At 40.5% G+C, this 19,390-nt stretch overlaps 1 protein-coding gene across 1 annotated transcript in view; it reads right to left on the bottom strand.

The window, feature by feature from the left end:
* Positions 1 to 16,283, bottom strand: part of emilin2a (elastin microfibril interfacer 2a) — a 74,144-nt gene extending 57,861 nt beyond the window's left edge. The window contains exons 1-2 of the mRNA XM_061978764.2: positions 16,016 to 16,283; positions 2,924 to 3,049 (exon numbers count right to left, since the gene is read on the bottom strand). Coding sequence (XP_061834748.1) covers positions 2,924 to 3,049; positions 16,016 to 16,161 — 272 coding nt within the window. The 5' untranslated portion in view covers positions 16,162 to 16,283. The remainder of the gene's footprint in view (positions 1 to 2,923; positions 3,050 to 16,015) is intronic.
* Positions 16,284 to 19,390: the final 3,107 nt, after the last annotated feature.

Below are 19,390 nucleotides of genomic sequence, written 5' to 3'. Positions count from 1 at the left end.
TCATTTTGATAGTAGGCTAATATAACTAATATAGACACATCATGTGTTGTCTTCATTATAACACTTATATAAGACTTTTAAAGTCATTTTGATAGTAGGCTAATATAGACACTTACATCATGTGTTGTCTTCATTATAAAACTTATATAAGACTTTTAAACTCATTTTGATAGTAGGCTAATATAACTAATATAGACACTTACATCATGTGTTGTCTTCATTATAACACTTATATAAGACTTTTAAAGTCATTTTGATAGTAGGCTAATATAGACACTTACATCATGTGTTGTCTTCATTATAACACTTATATAAGACTTTTAAAGTCATTTTTATAGTAGGCTAATATAGCTAATATAGACACTTCCATCATGTATGTCTTCATTATAACACTTATACAAGACTTTTAAAGTAATTTTGATAGTAGGCTAATATAGCTAATATAGACACTTCCATCATGTGTTGTCTTCATTATAACACTTATATATGTCTTTTAAAGTCATTTTGATAGTAGCCTACAATAACTAATATAGACACTTACGTCATGTGTTGTCTTCATTATAACACTTATATAAGACTTTTAAAGTCATTTTGATAGTAGGCTAATATAGCTAATATAGACACTTCCATCATGTATGTCTTCATTATAACACTTATACAAGACTTTTAAAGTAATTTTGATAGTAGGCTAATATAGCTAATATAGACACTTCCATCATGTGTTGTCTTCATTATAACACTTATATATGTCTTTTAAAGTCATTTTGATAGTAGCCTACAATAACTAATATAGACACTTACATCATGTGTTGTCTTCATTATAACACTTATATACAACTTTTAAAGTAATTTTGATAGTAGGCTATTATAGCTAATATAGACACTTACATTATGTGTTGCCTTCATTATAACACTTATACAAGACTTTTAAAGTAATTTTGATAGTAGGCTACTATAGCTAATATAGGCACTTACATCATGTGTTGTCTTCATTATAACACTTATATAAGACTTTTAAACTCATTTTGATAGTAGGCTAATATAACTAATATAGACACTTACATCATGTGTTCCCTTCATTATAACACTTATAAGACTTTTAAAGTCATTTTGATAGTAGGCTAATATAGACACTTACGTCATGTGTTGTTTTCATTATAATATTTATATATTAATTTTAAAGTCATTTTGATAGTAGGCTATTATAGCTAATATATACACTTACGTCATGTGTTGTCTTCATTATAACACTTATACAAGACTTTTAAAAGTTTTTTTGATAGTAGGCTAATATAGCTAATATAGACACTTACATCATGTGTTCCCTTCATTATAACACTTACAAGACTTTTAAAGTCATTTTGATAGTAGGCTAATATAGCTAATATAGACACTTACGTCATGTGTTGTTTTCATTATAATATTTAGGGACCGAATGTCCCTTTGGGACAGAGGACCCTATTGTATTTCGTGCGTTTTATTCTTTATTATTATTATTCCGCCGCCTCTTTGAGCTGTAATTTAACCCCCTTAACATGCTTTAAAACTCACCATATTTGACACACACATCAGGACTGGCAAAAATTGCCATCCATTAAAAAAAACGAATCCCAAAACTCAAAATTGCGCTCTAGCGCCCCCTAGGAAAAAACACAGACAAAACTGCTTGTAACTTCCGGTAGGAATGTCGTAGAGACATAAAACAAAAACCTCTATGTAGTTCTGACTTAGACCTTGATTTCATATATTGACATCCTTCAGCAAAAATCAACAGGAAGTTGACAATTCCCCCTTCAAAACAAAAGTTTACTAAAACAGTCACTTTTGCCTCTTTGAGCTGTAATTTGACCCCCTTAACATGCTTCAAAACTCACCAAACTGGACACACATCAGGACTGGCAAAAATTGCGATCTAATAAAAAACCCAACCCCAAAACTCAAAATTGCGCTCTAGCGCCCCCTAGGAAGAAAACACAGACAAAACTGCTCCTAGGAAGAAAACAAACAAAACTGCCTGTAACTTCCAGTAGGAAGGTCTTACAGACATGAAACAAAAACCTTTATGTATGTCTCATTTAGACCTACATTTCATAGATTGACAACCCCCAGCAAAAATCAACAGGAAGTTTGCAATTCCCCCTTCAAAACTAAAGTTTTGTAAAACCCGGTCACCTTTTTTCAAACATTATCTCCTCTGAGTGTGTTTGTCGTGTCTGCTTCAAACTAGCACAGGAGAGAGATTGAACCCTTCTGATTAAATGTTGACCAACAAGTTTTAATTACTGCTCCGGTTTGGATTTTATGTGCCGTCAAAGTCGGTCCCGTCCATCGCTGCTTGCAGCTTTAATTATATATGAATTTTAAAGTCATTTTGATAGGAGGCTATTATAGCTAATATAGACACTTACGTCATGTGTTGTCTTCATTATAATATTTTATACAGCTTTTCATTTTTTGCAGCTCCAGAAGAAATTCGTTTTTGGTATTTTTGGTCCAATATGACTCTTTCAACGTTTTGGGTTGCCGACCTCTGGTTTAGGCCAAGAAGTTAAACCAGTTCAAATCCTTCTACGTCAGCCCTCAAACGACATTTAAAATATGAAAATGAGACGTAAACGAGACACTCTTCCAAAGTTGGAAATGAGTAAAAACATTTGTGCACGCTGGCCTTCTTTGTTGTTGTTTGTAAATGACCTCTGACATTTGTCTTGGAATCAAACTGCTCCACTTGCTCCCAGGGAAACAATGGATGACATCACTTCCCTGCGGGCTCCGGGAACATCTGGAAAGTTGTTCCAAAACCCCCACGCCCTAAAACGTGATACACGCTAACAACCACAACCAGCTACAGTAAACCTCATTAGCATTCATTGCTTGTATTATTATTGGAATATTTGTTTTGGCAACATAAGGGCAGACTTACGCCATGGGGCAGTTGGTCATGTAGGGCGGGCAGGGGCCCGGGGCCACCACAGGCCTCTGGAAGCTCTCCACGCTGCCTTGCACGGCACAGCTGACATTCTTCTGCACAACGAAGGCGCACCAGTTCCTGAGCAGTGACAGAGAAGGACGTAACGTCAGCTTTACCAAACGTTTGGACACTAGGGATGATGTTTGATAAGAAATGATCGAGTTCGAGCCCATTATCGAATCTTCTTATCGAACCGATTCCTTATAGATTCTCTTATTGAACCCAGATAGGTTGTTGTACATGGGAAAAAAACACAATATTTGGTTTAACAAAAGCTCACTTTTATTCTATAAGAAAAAAATAAAGTAAAATAAATAAATAAATATTGACTGTTACCCCCCCTACAAAAAAATAAATAAAATATTGACTGTTACCCAAAGTATATTAAGTGGGATGTTTCCAGAAAAACAAATATATACAATAACACAAAAACAACCTGTCTCTGTGATCACTATAGGTGTATAAACAATAGAATCAGTCCCTTGGGCACAAAACTGAAAATAATACAGCTCTCCAAAAAGTGCACTTCTGCTGCTATTGGAACCAGAGGTGGGTAGAGTAGCCAGAAATTGTACTCAAGTAAGAGTACTGTTACTTTAGAGATTTATTACGCAAGTAAAAGTAAGGAGTAGTCACCCAAATATTTACTTGAGTAAAAGTAAAAAGTATGTTGTGAAAAAACTACTCAAGTACTGAGTAACTGATGAGTAACATACATACTCATATCATATATATATATATAAGAAAGGTATTCAACAAGAACAACATTAAATTGAGCTACAGCTGTATGAACAATATACGACAAATCATCTCAAACCACAACAAAACAATTGCAAATGAGCCGTCGGCCCCCGGACAGAGCGACTCCAAAACCAACAAAGGCTGTAACTGTCGAAAGAAACCTGATTGCCCTCTCAACGGGGGGTGCTTACAAACATCAGTTGTCTACCAATCTAAGGTAACACGCAAGGACATTAACACATCCGACACATATGTAGGATTAACTGAAGGAGAGTTCAAAACCAGATGGAACAATCACAAGGCTTCTTTCAGGAACCAAAACCTGCAGAATACCACAGAACTCAGCAAACACATTTGGGACCTCAAAGACAATAATGTTGAATATTCAATAACATGGCAAATTCTTGCATCCAGCACACCTTACAATAGTGGTAATAAAAGATGCAACCTATGCTTGAAAGACAAACTGTTTATTATTTACCGTCCAGACCTGTCATCCCTCAACAAGCGCAGCGAAATTGTAACAGCATGCCGCCACAGACGGAAACACCTCCTAGGTAACACATGAGCCAATCACCACGCCCCTACGCCAGCCTGTACCCACCCACTCTGTGCCCTATATAAACCATGGTATGTGAATGCTCCCATTAAAATCTCCTGATGATTGAGGGAACCCCCCCTCATGAAACAGGCCTGTAGAGATGAAATAGTCTTGTGATTTTTTTCCCACACATACATATATTGCGCTCTACTACGGTATCGAGCACTATTTTTTGGATAACCTTATTAAGACATATATATATATATATATATATATATATATATATATATATATATATATATATACATACATACATATACATTGATATATACAGTATACCATTTATATGTATTTATTTTGCTGTTTTTGTTTACATGTTAAAGGTGTTTTAATGAATATACATGCAAGTTTAACACATATAGATTCCTTTCTTTCATGAAGACAAGAATATAAGTTGGTGTATTACCTGATTCTGATGACTTGCATTGATTGTAATCAGACAGTAGTGATGATAACGTCCGCGTTTTCAAATGGAGGAGAAGAAAAGTTCCTCCTTTCTGTCTAATACCACATGAAAGTGGTGGGTTTTTGGCATTTTATTTGTCCAGCTTCCATATTCGTTTTTATACACTTTACAAGAAATATATTGGCGTCAAACTCCGTAGCTTGCTAGCTTGTTTGCTCTGGCTTTCGGAGACTCTTGTTTTGAAAGCGCAGGCGCGATGGAGCGGCACTTTTATTGTGAAGACAGGAACGTCCTCATGTGCGGTCAGTCTTTAGGCTTTTGACGGGATGTACGGTTGAAATAAAAAAGTATCTTTTTTCCTTCACACTTTTGATTGATTGATTGGAACTTGTATTAGTAGATTGCACAGTACAGTACACATTCCGTACAATTGACCACTAAATGGTAACACCCCAATAAGTTTTTCAACTTGTCAGGTCATGTGACCACCTGGCTCTGTTTGATTGGTCCAACGTCACCAGTGACTGCATCTGATTGGTCACCAGTAAGGCAGGCACTTTGAAGGTCTGTCTGACAGACCAAAACAAACAAAGCGTGCATTAACAGATCGATAAAAATTAGTAGCGACTAGCGAGCTGAATGTAGATAAAAGTAGCGGAGTAAAAGTAGCGTTCCTTCTCTATAAATATACTTAAGTAAAAGTAAAAGTATGTTGCATTAAAACTACTCTTAGAAGTACAATTTAGCCCAAAAGTTACTCAAGTAGATGTAACGGAGTAAATGTAGCGCGTTACTACCCACCTCTGATTGGAACATACTAACTACACATAGCTAACAAACAATCCCAAGCAGATTCATCCATTTAGGCTCTTTATTGTTGTTGATCTTGCTTTGTCTTTTCCTATCTTTACTTTTGTCTTGCACTGGACTGTTATTTTTTTTAACTGAAATACACACAATGACAAATGTATAAGCTATGTGATTCAAATAACATACTGAAATGTAATACACAATATGTAAATATTAGCTTCACACAAATATACAGTACTATCATCAAACAAATACTTCTGAGTGTTGAAACTATTTCGATGGTGGAAATACACGACTGGCAGCCGTTTTAAGTCCTCAAAACATCCATTGAAACAGTGCACAAAAATCGTTTTTCAATAAACATCTTAGTATCAAACTTAACTACTTTCCACCTTAATATTGAGTTACATAAACAAGTTAAACCGTTTACTTACAGACTTATCTTTTCCAAGGCTTGTAAGAGCTAACACAACTTGTCTACTTCTCAGTTGTCTCAACTAGTGCCCAAACTAATGACGCGTAGTATTTTCATATCGCCACAAGGTGTCAGTAAGAGTCGAACAATCAAATGGGCATAACATTGCAGTTCCCACAGGGCATTTCCTGTACGTGGGAAGGGATTCGTTCCCAGGGATTCGAATAAAGAACCAACTCTTTTTCTTTACTATAGTGGCCTCGATAAAGGGAACCGGTTCTCAAAAAGCGATTCGAGTCCATGGAATCGGTTCTTTTCTTATCGAACAACCGGGAGAATCGATTTCGAACATCATCCCTACTAGAGATGCGCGGTAAGTACGCGGATTATCCGCGGATCGGGCGGATGAAATTTAAAAAAATTAGATTTTATCCGCGGGTCGGGTCGGGCGGTTGAAATAAAAAAAAAATTAGATTTTAAATAGATTCAGGCGGGTGGCAGTTAAACCAATTCGGAAATATATATACATAGTTAAATGTTGTTACCCACATACGAAAAACGAGCAGGCACCTGCTGCATATGCCACAACAGAAGAAAAAAAAGAAAAAGAGATGGACACTTTTACGGAGCGGAGAAGGCCCCCGACGCCTCGCCGGGGTCCGGGACCGAGGCCCCTTCCCCCGAGAGGGCCCCACCGGGAGCCGTAGCTGAGGCGATCCGCGAGAAGGGCCCGACGCACGTCCAGGGTCACCACCGCGCCCACCGCACCGACACCCCGCCTCGTCCGCCTTCGCCGCGGCCGGCGTCACGCGCAGCAGGTAAGCAGTTTACCTGCCCGCCACCCCCGTGGCCGGGGGCTCGTAACAGGGGTCACTCCGCGCGCTCCGCCCGCGCAGCTTACCTGCCCGCCACCCCTGTTGCCGGGGGCGCGTAACAGGGGTCACTCCGCGCGCAGTGCGCTCACGAAAGGGGTGGGGCTCACCCTGGTTGATATAGACAGCAGGACGGTGGCCATGGACGTCGGAACCCGCTAAGGAGTGTGTAACAACCCACCTGCCGAATCAACTAGCCCTGAAAATGGATGGCGCTGGAGCGTTGGGCCCATACCCGGCCGTCGCCGGCAGCGAGACGTGCTTGGAGGTGCGCTCAGCACGGCTCCCATATGATTGCGCACTGGTGTGCGTCTGGGTCGTGACAGCGTGGCACGCGAATGTGTGTGCTGCATTGGATCAGTCTCCTTTCTTTAACAGGCAAAAGCTTTATAACCTCACTAATGCCTTGCATCGTCTATATTAGATATATAACAACGGGCGGGTGCGGGCGGATGGCGGGCGGGTGCGGTTCTGATCAAATGTTACATCGGGTGGATGGCGGATGGTTGACGACTTTCTGATGCGGTTGCGGATGAAATAATTGCCTATCCGCGCATCTCTAATCCCTACATATCCGAAATGATCACATTAGTCGGACATTTTGAGACACGTTCTCATGCTATTGTAGGAGAAGGCGCCGCTAAACTACTGATCCGTGCGAAAATCTTCCTGAAAACATAACAGTGTTATTTTATTTTCCAAAATATGTAGCTCTGACAAAAGTAACACAGCAAAACACATTTCAACTGTTCCTTAGTTGGATACATGAATAATAAACAGAATGTGCACAGATTTATAACAACAAACTGAAACTATTACTGAAAATAGTTTGCCAAAGTTGTGTCTTAAGGGTCATGTTGGGCCCAAGACCCCCTGGTCATAAAGCATCTCTCAATGACATTAAGTCATTATCAACTTTTCCTCCGGGGAACCAGTGTCCACTACAGTGGACATTTAGGTTTTGCACAACAGGGTAATTTTTTTCCCCGAAATGTGTAACTCTGCCAGAAGACGTAGAGCAAAATCAAATCTGGTTCTGGTTCTCCAGAGGATATACTGTAACAAACTGAAAAGCAATAGAATGAGCGACAGAACCAAAGGAAAAACTTAAAAGAAACCTTGAAACAAGACTTACGGTATATTTATCATTTATAGAGATGCCCGATAATATCGGACTGCCTTAATTATCGGCCGATAAATGCTTTAAAATGTAATATCGGAAATTATCGGTATCTGTTTCAAAAAGTAAAATGTATGACTTTTTAAAACGCCGCTGTGTACACGGACGTAGGGAGAAGTACAGAGCGCCAATAAACCTTAAAGGCACTGCCTTTGCGTGCTGGCCCAGTCACATAATATCTACAGCTTTTCACACACACAAGTGAATGCAAAGCATACTTGGTCAACAGCCATACAGGTCACACTGAGGGTGGCCGTATAAACAACTTTAATACTGTTACAAATATGCGCCACACTGTGAACCCACACCAAACAAGAATGACAAACACATTTCGGGAGAACATCCGCACCGTAACACAACAGAAAGAATACCCAGAACCCCTTGCAGCACTAACTCTTCCGGGACGCTACAATATACACCCCCCGCTAGCATCATAATATCTTATTTAGTTTGTTTTTTTTTAATGTATATTATGTTTATAAAGTCAGTAAATACGTCCCTGGACACATGAGGACTTTGAATATGACCAATGTATGATCCTGTAACTACTTGGTATCGGATCCATACATAATGTGTGGTATCATCCTAAACCATGGGTGTCAAACTCTGGCCCGCGGGCCAAATTAATTTCACTTGGCCCTTGAGGCAATATCAAATTAACACTAAAGCTGGCCCGCCGATCCTCCCGGGAGTCTTCCAAACGCCATCCAGCCAGCCATCCAGCCATCCAGCCAGCCAGCCAGCCAGCCAGCCAGCCAGCCAGCCAGCCAGCCATCCATCCAGCCAGCCAGGCAGCCAGCCATCCATCCATCCATCCATCCATCCAGCCAGCCAGACAGCCAGCCAGACAGCCATCCAGCCAGCCAGCCAGCCAGCCAGCCAGCCAGCCAGCCAGCCAGCCAGCCAGCCAGCCAGCCAGCCATCCAGCCAGCCAGCCAGCCAGCCAGCCATCCATCCATCCATCCATCCATCCAGCCATCCAGCCATCCAGCCATCCAGCCAGCCAGCCAGGCAGACAGCCAGCCATCCATCCATCCATCCATCCAACCAGCCAGCCAGCCAGACAGCCAGCCAGACAGCCAGCCAGCCAGCCAGCCAGCCAGCCATCCATCCATCCATCCAGCCATCTAGCCATCTAGCCATCCAGCCAGCCAGCCAGACAGCCATCCATCCATCCATCCATCCATCCATCCATCCATCCAGCCAGACAGCCAGACAGCCAGCCAGACAGCCAGACAGCCAGACAGCCAGACAGCCAGCCAGCCAGCCATCCATCCAGCCATCCATCCAGCCAGCCAGCCAGCCAGCCAGCCAGCCAGCCAGCCAGCCATCCAGCCATCCAGCCATCCAGCCAGCCAGCCAGCCAGCCAGCCAAACAGCCAGCCATCCAGCCAACCAGCCAGCCCAACGAGTGCTGGCCCAGTCACATAACATGTGTGGCTTCTGCACGCACACACATTAGAATGCAACGCATACTTCAACAGCGATACAGGTTACACTGAGGGTAGCCGAATAAACTTTAACACTGTGAGAAATATACGCTACACTGTGAATCCACACCAAACCAGAACCCTTTGCAGCACTAACTCTTCCTTGACGCTACAAGGTGTGTGTGTGGTGGGGGGTTTGGTGGTAACGGGGGTGTATTTTGTAGCGTCCCGGAAGAGTTAGTGTTGCAAAGGATTCTGGGTATTTGTTCTGTTGTGTTTATGTTGTGTTACGGTGCGAATGTTCTCCTGAAATGTGTTTGTCAGTCTTGTTTGGTGTGGGTTCGTTCACAGTGTGGCGTATATTTCTAACAGTGTTAAAAGTTTTTTATACTGGCACTCTCAGTGTAACCTGTATCGCTGTTGATGAAGCATGCGTTGCATTCACTCGTGTGTGCGTACAGAAGCCGCACATATCTTGTGACTGGGTCTGAACGATGTTAGAATGGATGAAAAGTGGATGTGACGATAGCTCGTAGAGTACGTTAAAGGTTAATTTGTTCAGTTTTAAATTTTGGCCCACTCTGTATTTGAGTTTGACACCCCTGTCCTAAACTAATGTAAAGTATCAAAGAAGAGAAGAATAAGTGATTATTACATTTTAACAGAAGTGTAGATAGAACATGTTAAAACAGAAAGTAAGCAGCTATTAACAGTAAATGAACAAGTAGATTAATTATCCATTTTCTACCACTTGTCCTTAATAATGAGTACAAAATAATGACACAATATGTTACTGCATACGTCAGCAGCTAAATTAGGAGTGTTTGTTTGTTTACTTACTACTAAAAGACAAGTTGTCTAGTATGTTCACTATTTTATTTACGGACAAACTTGCAATAATAAACATATGTTTCATGTACCCTAAGATTTTTTGTTAAAATAAAGCCAATAATGACATTTTCCGAGGTCCCCTTGATGTAAGAAAAGTACCGAAAAGTATTTAAATGCATTTTGGCAGGGCTGCTCATTACGTCGATCGCGAGCTACCGGTCGATCTCGGAGGGTGTGTCAGTCGATCACCAGCCAGGCATTAAAAAAATAGTCCTAAAAATGAGCGATCATAAATCTTCACTATGACGTCACTTTCGTCACTTGATTGACATTCACGGCACCCGAGGGTCTTCTGAGATGACGCTGGCTGCTGCCAGCTCATTAAAATTACCGACTGGAAGGTGAGAAACACTTTATTTCAACAGACTCTGGCGCCGTACCTGTCGTCAAAACTCCAAAGACCGACTGCACAGTTGCGCTAACAAAATAAGAGTCTCAGAAAGCTGGCGTGCACAAGCTAGCAAGCTACGGAGTTTGCCGACAATGTATTTCTTGTAAAGTGTACACAAAGGAGTACAGAAGCTGGACAAATAAGATGCCAAAAACCAACCACTTTCATGTGGTATTGGACAGAAAGGAGGACTTTTTTTCTCCTCCATTCGAAAATGCGGACATTATCATCACCACTGTCTGATTCCAATCAATGCAAGTCATCAGAATCAGGTAATACACCAACTTATATTCTTGTCTTCATGAAAGAAAGGAATCTATATGTGTTAAACATGCTTGTATTATCTTTAAACACCTTTAACTTATTAACAATATTAACTATATGTGTTAAACATGCTTGTATTATCTTTAAACACCTTTAACTTATGAACTATATGTGTTAAACATGCTTGTATTATCTTTAAACACCTTTAAGTTGTTAACAATATTAACTATATGTACTAAACATGCTTGTACTATCATTAAACACCTTTAACTTGTTAACAATATTAACTATATGTGTTAAACATGCTTTCATTATCTTTAAACACCTTTTACTTGTTAACAATATTAACTATATGTATTAAACATACTTGTATTATCATTAAACACCTTTAATTTTTTAACAATATTAACTATATGTGTTAAACATGCTTGCATTATCATTAAACACCTTTAACTTGTTAACAATATTAACTATATGTGTTAAACATGCTTGTATTATCTTTAAACACCTTTAACTTATTAACAATATTAACTATATGTGTTAAACATGCTTGTATTATCTTTAAACACCTTTAAGTTGTTAACAATATTAACTATATGTGTTAAACATGCTTTCATTATCTTTAAACACCTTTTACTTGTTAACAATATTAACTATATGTATTAAACATACTTGTATTATCATTAAACACCTTTAATTTTTTAACAATATTAACTATATGTGTTAAACATGCTTGCATTATCATTAAACACCTTTAACTTATTAACAATATTAACTATATGTGTTAAACATGCTTGTATTATCTTTAAACACCTTTAAGTTGTTAACAATATTAACTATATGTATTAAACATGCTTGTACTATCATTAAACACCTTTAACTTGTTAACAATATTAACTATATGTGTTAAACATGCTTGTATTATCTTTAAACACCTTTAACTTATTAACAATATTAACTATATGTGTTAAACATGCTTGTATTATCTTTAAACACCTTTAAGTTGTTAACAATATTAACTATATGTATTAAACATGCTTGTACTATCATTAAACACCTTTAACTTGTTAACAATATTAACTATATGTGTTAAACATGCTTTCATTATCTTTAAACACCTTTTACTTGTTAACAATATTAACTATATGTATTAAACATACTTGTATTATCATTAAACACCTTTAATTTTTTAACAATATTAACTATATGTGTTAAACATGCTTGTATTATCTTTAAACACCTTTAAGTTGTTAACAATATTAACTATATGTATTAAACATGCTTGTACTATCATTAAACACCTTTAACTTGTTAACAATATTAACTATATGTGTTAAACATGCTTTCATTATCTTTAAACACCTTTTACTTGTTAACAATATTAACTATATGTATTAAACATACTTGTATTATCATTAAACACCTTTAACTTATTAACAATATTAACTATATGTGTTAAACATGCTTGTATTATCTTTAAACACCTTTAAGTTGTTAACAATATTAACTATATGTATTAAACATGCTTGTACTATCATTAAACACCTTTAACTTGTTAACAATATTAACTATATGTGTTAAACATGCTTTCATTATCTTTAAACACCTTTTACTTGTTAACAATATTAACTATAAATATTAAACATACTTGTATTATCATTAAACACCTTTAATTTTTTAACAATATTAACTATATGTGTTAAACATGCTTGCATTATCATTAAACACCTTTAACTTGTTAACAATATGAACTATATGTGTTAAACATGCTTGTATTATCTTTAAACACCTTTAAGTTGTTAACAATATTAACTATATGTAATAAACATGCTTGTACTATCATTAAACACCTTTAACTTGTTAACAATATTAACTATATGTGTTAAACATGCTTTCATTATCTTTAAACACCTTTTACTTGTTAACAATATTAACTATATGTATTAAACATACTTGTATTATCATTAAACACCTTTTACTTGTTAACAATATTAACTATATGTATTAAACATGCTTGTATTATCATTAAACACCTTTAATTTTTTAACAATATTAACTATATGTGTTAAACATGCTTGCATCATCATTAAACACCTTTAACTTGTTAACAAAAACATATATTTCATAAATAAGTAAATATAAATGATATATATGAATGAGGTAGATCCCCACGACTTGATCAATTGAAAAGTAGCTCGCCTGCAGAAAAAGTGTGAGCACCCCTGCATTTTGGTATCGAGACAACACGATGTTACTGTTCAAAAAGTGTGTAATGTTACCATGGCAAAAAAAAAATATATATTCCTTTTGAAATAAGTCATCTGCCTTGTTTTTAATGAATACTTAGGCCTCATGTGCTACTCTATACTAATGTTGGTCATTAAGGTGATACTTGGAGAGCCAAGTGTTTACTGGGGTGGTATTTGTGAGCGATATGGAAATAAAAGGTGCATTGAAGTGCAGAGGTGGGTAGTAACGCGCTACATTTACTCCGTTACATCTACTTGAGTAACTTTTGGGATAAATTGTACTTCTAAGAATAGTTTTAATGCAACATACTTTTACTTTTACTTGAGTATATTTATAGAGAAGAAACGCTACTTTTACTCCGCTACTTTTACTCCGCTACTTTTATCTACATTCAGCTCGCTACTCGCTACTAATTTTTATTGATCTGTTAATGCACGCTTTGTTTGTTTTGGTTTGTCAGACAGACCTTCAAAGTGCCTGCGTTTCAACAAATGCAGTCACTGGTGACGTTCACTCCGTTCCACCAATCAGATGCAGTCACTGGTGACGTTGGACCAATCAAACAGAGCCAGGTGGTCACATGACCTGACTTAAACATGTTGAAAAACTTATTGGGGTGTTACCATTTAGTGGTCAATTGTACGGAATATGTACTGTACTGTGCAATCTACTACTAAAAGTTCCAATCAATCAATCAAAAGTGTGAAGGAAAAAAGACCCTTTTTTATTTCAACCGTACATCCCGTCAAAAGCCTAAAGACTGACTGCACAGTTCCTGTCTTCACAATAAAAGTGCCGCTCCATCGCGCCTGCGCTTTCAAAATAAGAGTCTCCGAAAGCCAGCGCAAACAAGCTAGCAAGCTACGGAATTTGCCGCCAATGTATTTCTTGTAAAGTGTATAAAAACGAATATGGAAGCTGGACAAATAAGAAGCCAACAACCCACCACTTTCATGTGGTATTAGACAGAAAGGAGGAACTTTTCTTCTCCTCCATTTGAAAACGTGGACGTTATCATCACTACTGTCTGATTCCAATCAATGCAAGTCATCAGAATCAGGTAATACACCAACTTATATTCTTGTCTTCATGAAAGAAAGGAATCTATATGTGTTAAACATGCATGTATATTCATTAAAACACCTTTAACATGTAAACAAAAACGGCAAAATAAATAAATAAAAATTATATACTGTATATATCAATGTATGTATATATATATATGTGTATATATATATATATATATATATATATATGTGTATATATATATGTGTGTGTATATATATATATATATATATATATATATATATATATATATATATATATATATATATATATATATATATATATATATATATTAGAGATGCGCGGTTTGCGGGCACAACTGCGGAGTCCGCGGATTATCCGCGGATCGGGCGGATGAAATTAAAAAAAATTAGATTTTATCCGCGGGTCGGGTCGGGTGGTTGAAATAAAGAAAAATTAGATTTTAAATAGATTCAGGCGAGTGGCAGTTAAACCAATTGGGAAATATATATACATAGTTAAATGTTGTTACCCACATACGAAAAACGAGCAGGCACCTGCAGCATATGCCACAACAGAAGAAGAAAAAAAAAAGAGATGGACACTTTTACGGAGCGGAGAAGGGACGCCTCGCCGGGGTCCGGGACCGAGGCCCCTTCCCCCGAGAGGGCCCCACCGGGAGCCGTAGCTGAGGCGATCCGCGAGAAGGGCCCGACGCACGTCCAGGGTCACCACCGCGCCCACCGCACCGACACCCCGCCTCGTCCGCCTTCGCCGCGGCCGGCGTCACACGCAGCAGGTAAGCAGCTTACCTGCCCGCCACCCCCGTGGCCGGGGGCTCGTAACAGGGGTCACTCCGCGCGCTCCGCCCGCGCAGCTTACCTGCCCGCCACCCCCGTTGCCGGGGGCGCGTAACAGGGGTCACTCCGCGCGCAGTGCGCTCACGAAAGGGGTGGGGCTCACCCTGGTTGATATAGACAGCAGCTAGGACGGTGGCCATGGAAGTCGGAACCCGCTAAGGAGTGTGTAACAACCCACCTGCCGAATCAACTAGCCCTGAAAATGGATGGCGCTGGAGCGTCGGCACCATACCCGGCCGTCGCCTGCAGCGAGACGCGCTTGGAGGTGCGCTCAGAGCGGCTCCCATATGATTGCGCACTGGTGTGCGTCTGGGTCGTGACAGCGTGGCACGCGAATGTCTGTGCTGCATTGGATCAGTCTCCTTTCTTTAACAGGCAAAAGCTTTATAACCTCACTAATGCCTTGCATCGTCTATATTAGATATTTAACAACGGGCGGGTGCGGGCGGATGCGGTTCTGATCAAATGTTAGATCGGGTGGATTGCGGATGGTTGACGACTTTCTGATGCGGTTGCGGATGAAATAATTGCCTATCCGCGCATCTCTAATATATATATATATATATGTGTGTGTGTGTGTATATGTTACTCATCAGTTACTCAGTACTTGAGTAGTTTTTTCACAACATACTTTTTACTTTTACTCAAGTAAATATTTGGGTGACTACTCCTTACTTTTACTTGAGTAATAAATCTCTAAAGTAACAGTACTCTTACTTGAGTACAATTTCTGGCTACTCTACCCACCTCTGTTGAAGTGTTTTTAACACACAGTACTCGCCTCGTGTTGCAACAAATACGCTATCTTCGTCGTTAGCGACATTCCCTACTTTATCTGCCGCTTATCGGACACTCTTGGCCGCAGTTAGGCGACACAAAAAGAGCATGAAAGTGTTCGGTCACGTACCTGGTCGTGTGTCGGTGCACTACTCCGTGCAGGAGGTCGGAGGACGAGGAAGACGAGGGGGAAGTTTGGCAGAAGTGGAAGAAAAAGGCGCAGAAGAAGAAGACACAAAGTGTCCTTCGACACTCACGCCGCCTTCCTGCCAGCATACTTGAATACTTTCAAAAAGGACGTCTAATAAATAATAAGAAGAGAAAGTCTTGTCTTCATCGCGCCTCGTCTCAACATTGTGCTCCACCAGCGAGGCTCGAGCGCCAACAAGCTCTGAGTGACGTGAAGGATCCACGACCACGACCACGCCCTCCTTCAACTTCCAACTTTTCATGTTCTCTTCCAGATTCTATTGTCGTCATACCAACTTTATTTATAAAGCCCTTTAAAAACAAGCACAGTTGAAAAACAAAGGGCTGTACACCACAAAGAAATAGAGGCAAAGGACAGACTAAAAAAATAACATTTCAATCAGAAATAAAAATACACATTGAAAAAGCTAATATAAATTACCATAAGAACAATTTGTTAGATAAAAAAACAGTTTAAAAGTTAAAAACAGTTAAAAAAAATTAAAAGCTAAAAACAACTTAAAATCTCATGCTGGATAAAATCGTTAATTACTCAGACGGATTCGATTAAGGACGACATTCGCACCTCTGTGGGTGTGAAAAACCTTTTACAGGACACCCACACGTCTAACCGACAGCCTTTAATTAATTGTCTGTGTATTAGAGATGCGCGGATAGGCAATTATTTCATCCGCAACCGCATCAGAAAGTCGTCAACCATCCGCCATCCACGCGAACTAACATTTAATCAGAACCGCACCCGCCCGCACCCGCCCGTTGTTATATATCTAATATAGACGATGCAAGGCATTAGTGAGGTTATAAAGCTTTTGCCTGTTAAAGAAAGGAGACTGATCCAACGCAGCACAGACATTCGCGTGCCACGCTGTCACGACCCAGACGCACACCAGTGCGCAATCATATGGGAGCCGCGCTGAGCGCACCTCCAAGCGCGTTTCGCTGCCGGCGACGGCCGCGTATGGGCCCGACGCTCCAGCGCCTTCCATTTTCAGGGCTAGTTGATTCGGCAGGTGGGTTGTTACACACTCCTTAGCGGGTTCCGACTTCCATGGCCACCGTCCTGCTGTCTATATCAACCAGGGTGAGCCCCACCCCTTTCGTGAGCGCACTGCGCGCGGAGTGACCCCTGTTAGGCGCCCCCGGCAACAGGGGTGGCGGGCAGGTAAGCTGCGCGGGCGGAGCGCGCGGAGCGCGCGGAGCGCGCGGAGCGCGCGGAGTGACCCCTGTTACGAGCCCCCGGCCACGGGGGTGGCGGGCAGGTAAGCTGCTTACCTGCTGCGCGTGACGCCGGCCGCGGCGAAGGCGGACGAGGCGGGGTGTCGGTGCGGTGGGCGCGGTGGTGACCCTGGACGTGCGTCGTTGTTTATTTATTTTTTCCAAGCCAACTCACCACCAGGTGGTGATCGGTAGAAAGCTCCGCCCCTCTCTTCACCCGAGTGTCCAAAACATGGGACCGCAAATCCGATGACACAACTACAAAGTCGATCATGGAACTGCGGCCTAGGGTGTCCTGGTGCCAAGTGCACATATGGACACCCTTATGTTTGAACATGGTGTTTGTTATTGACAATCTGTGACGAGCACAAAATTGGCTGCGATGGTGGGGGAGGATGCCGGACAGACCTGGCAGGACCAAACGCATTGTGAGGGTTTGCTGGGAACGCCTGGCAGAGTCTCCTGTCAGAGAGAGTTTCAATTCCCACCTCCGGAAGAACTTTGAACATGTCACGAGGGAGGTGTGGACGATGTTCCGTACCTCTGTTGTCGAGGCGGCCGATTGGAGCTGTGGCCGCAAGGTAGTTGGTGCCTGTCGTGGCGGTAATCCTAGAACCCGTTAGTGGACGCCGGCGGTGAGGGATGCCGTCAGGCTGAAGAAGGAGTCCTATCGGGTTTTTTTGGCTCATAGGACTCCCGAGGCAGCGGACAGGTACCGACAGGCCAAGCGGTGTGCGGCTTCAGCGGTCGCGGAGGCAAAAACTCGGACATGGGAGGAGTTCGGGGAGGCCATGGAAAAAGACTTCCGGACGGCTTCAAAGCAATTCTGGACCACCATCCGCCGCCTCAGGAAGGGGAAGCAGTGCAGTGTCAACACCGTGTATGGTGGGGATGGTGTTCTGCTGACCTCGACTGCGGATGTTGTGGATCGGTGGAGGGAATACTTCGAAGACCTCCTCAATCCTACCAGCACGTCTTCCTATGAAGAAGCAGGGCCTGGGGAATCTGTGGTGGGCTCTCCTATTTCTGGGGCTGAGGTTGCCGAGGTTGTTAAAAAGCTCCTCGGTGGCAAGGCCCCGGGGGTGGATGAGATCCGCCCGGAGTTCCTTAAGGCTCTGGATGTTGTGGGGCTGTCTTGGTTGACAAGACTCTGCAACATCGCGTGGACAAAATTTTTTCTGGGAAACAAAAAAAAAATAGTCATAAAAAGACAATCATTTTGTACAGTTACATTATTTTTTTGGAACATTTATTATTGTAAAAATAACTTCCGTTCAGTTTCAGTTTATGTGGAACATGCTTACAACACAATGTATTGCATCACAAATTTCCACTTGTTTCATTGCAGCACGTTCGAAAAGGAGTTGGAAGAAGCTGAGCTTATTTAATCCGACCCCTTTTCATACCATGGCAATTTTATCCTATTTCCTTGTTCTCTGTAACAAACCAGTGAACAAATAAATAATATACCATAATAAGTAAGACATAGACGCTCTACTGACTTGGAAACCACACGTGAAAGCAGTACAGTCTAAATTGGCTAAGGGTGTTTCCGTTTTGTGGAAAATGCAGAAATTACTAAATCAAAATTCACTTAGAACGTTTTCCTTATTTCCGCATTTACAGTATTGCGCTGAAGTTTGGGGGCACGCCTACAGGGACACTATTGAAGCGCTATTTAAGCTCCAGAAAAAGGCAATTAGAATGATACATGATGCCCCATATAGAGCTCATACCAATGATCTGTTCATAATGAGTCATTTTCTGAAACCACATGATATAATCCAATACAGTAGCCTTCACGTTATGTTTATGGCCTCACAAAGGGCTCTACCTGCAAATATACAGGTAAAAGCCAGTAAATTAGAATATTTTGAAAAACTTGATTTATTTCAGTAATTGCATTCAAAAGGTGTAACTTGTACATTATATTTATTCATTGCACACAGACTGATGCATTCAAATGTTTATTTCATTTAATTTTGATGATTTGAAGTGGCAACAAATGAAAATCCAAAATTCCGTGTGTCACAAAATTAGAATATTACTTAAGGCTAATACAAAAAAGGGATTTTTAGAA

Source organism: Nerophis lumbriciformis, linkage group LG19, assembly GCF_033978685.3.
Source record: "Nerophis lumbriciformis linkage group LG19, RoL_Nlum_v2.1, whole genome shotgun sequence".
Lineage (NCBI taxonomy): Eukaryota > Metazoa > Chordata > Actinopteri > Syngnathiformes > Syngnathidae > Nerophis > Nerophis lumbriciformis.
This window is presented reverse-complemented; position numbering and strand designations above follow the sequence as displayed.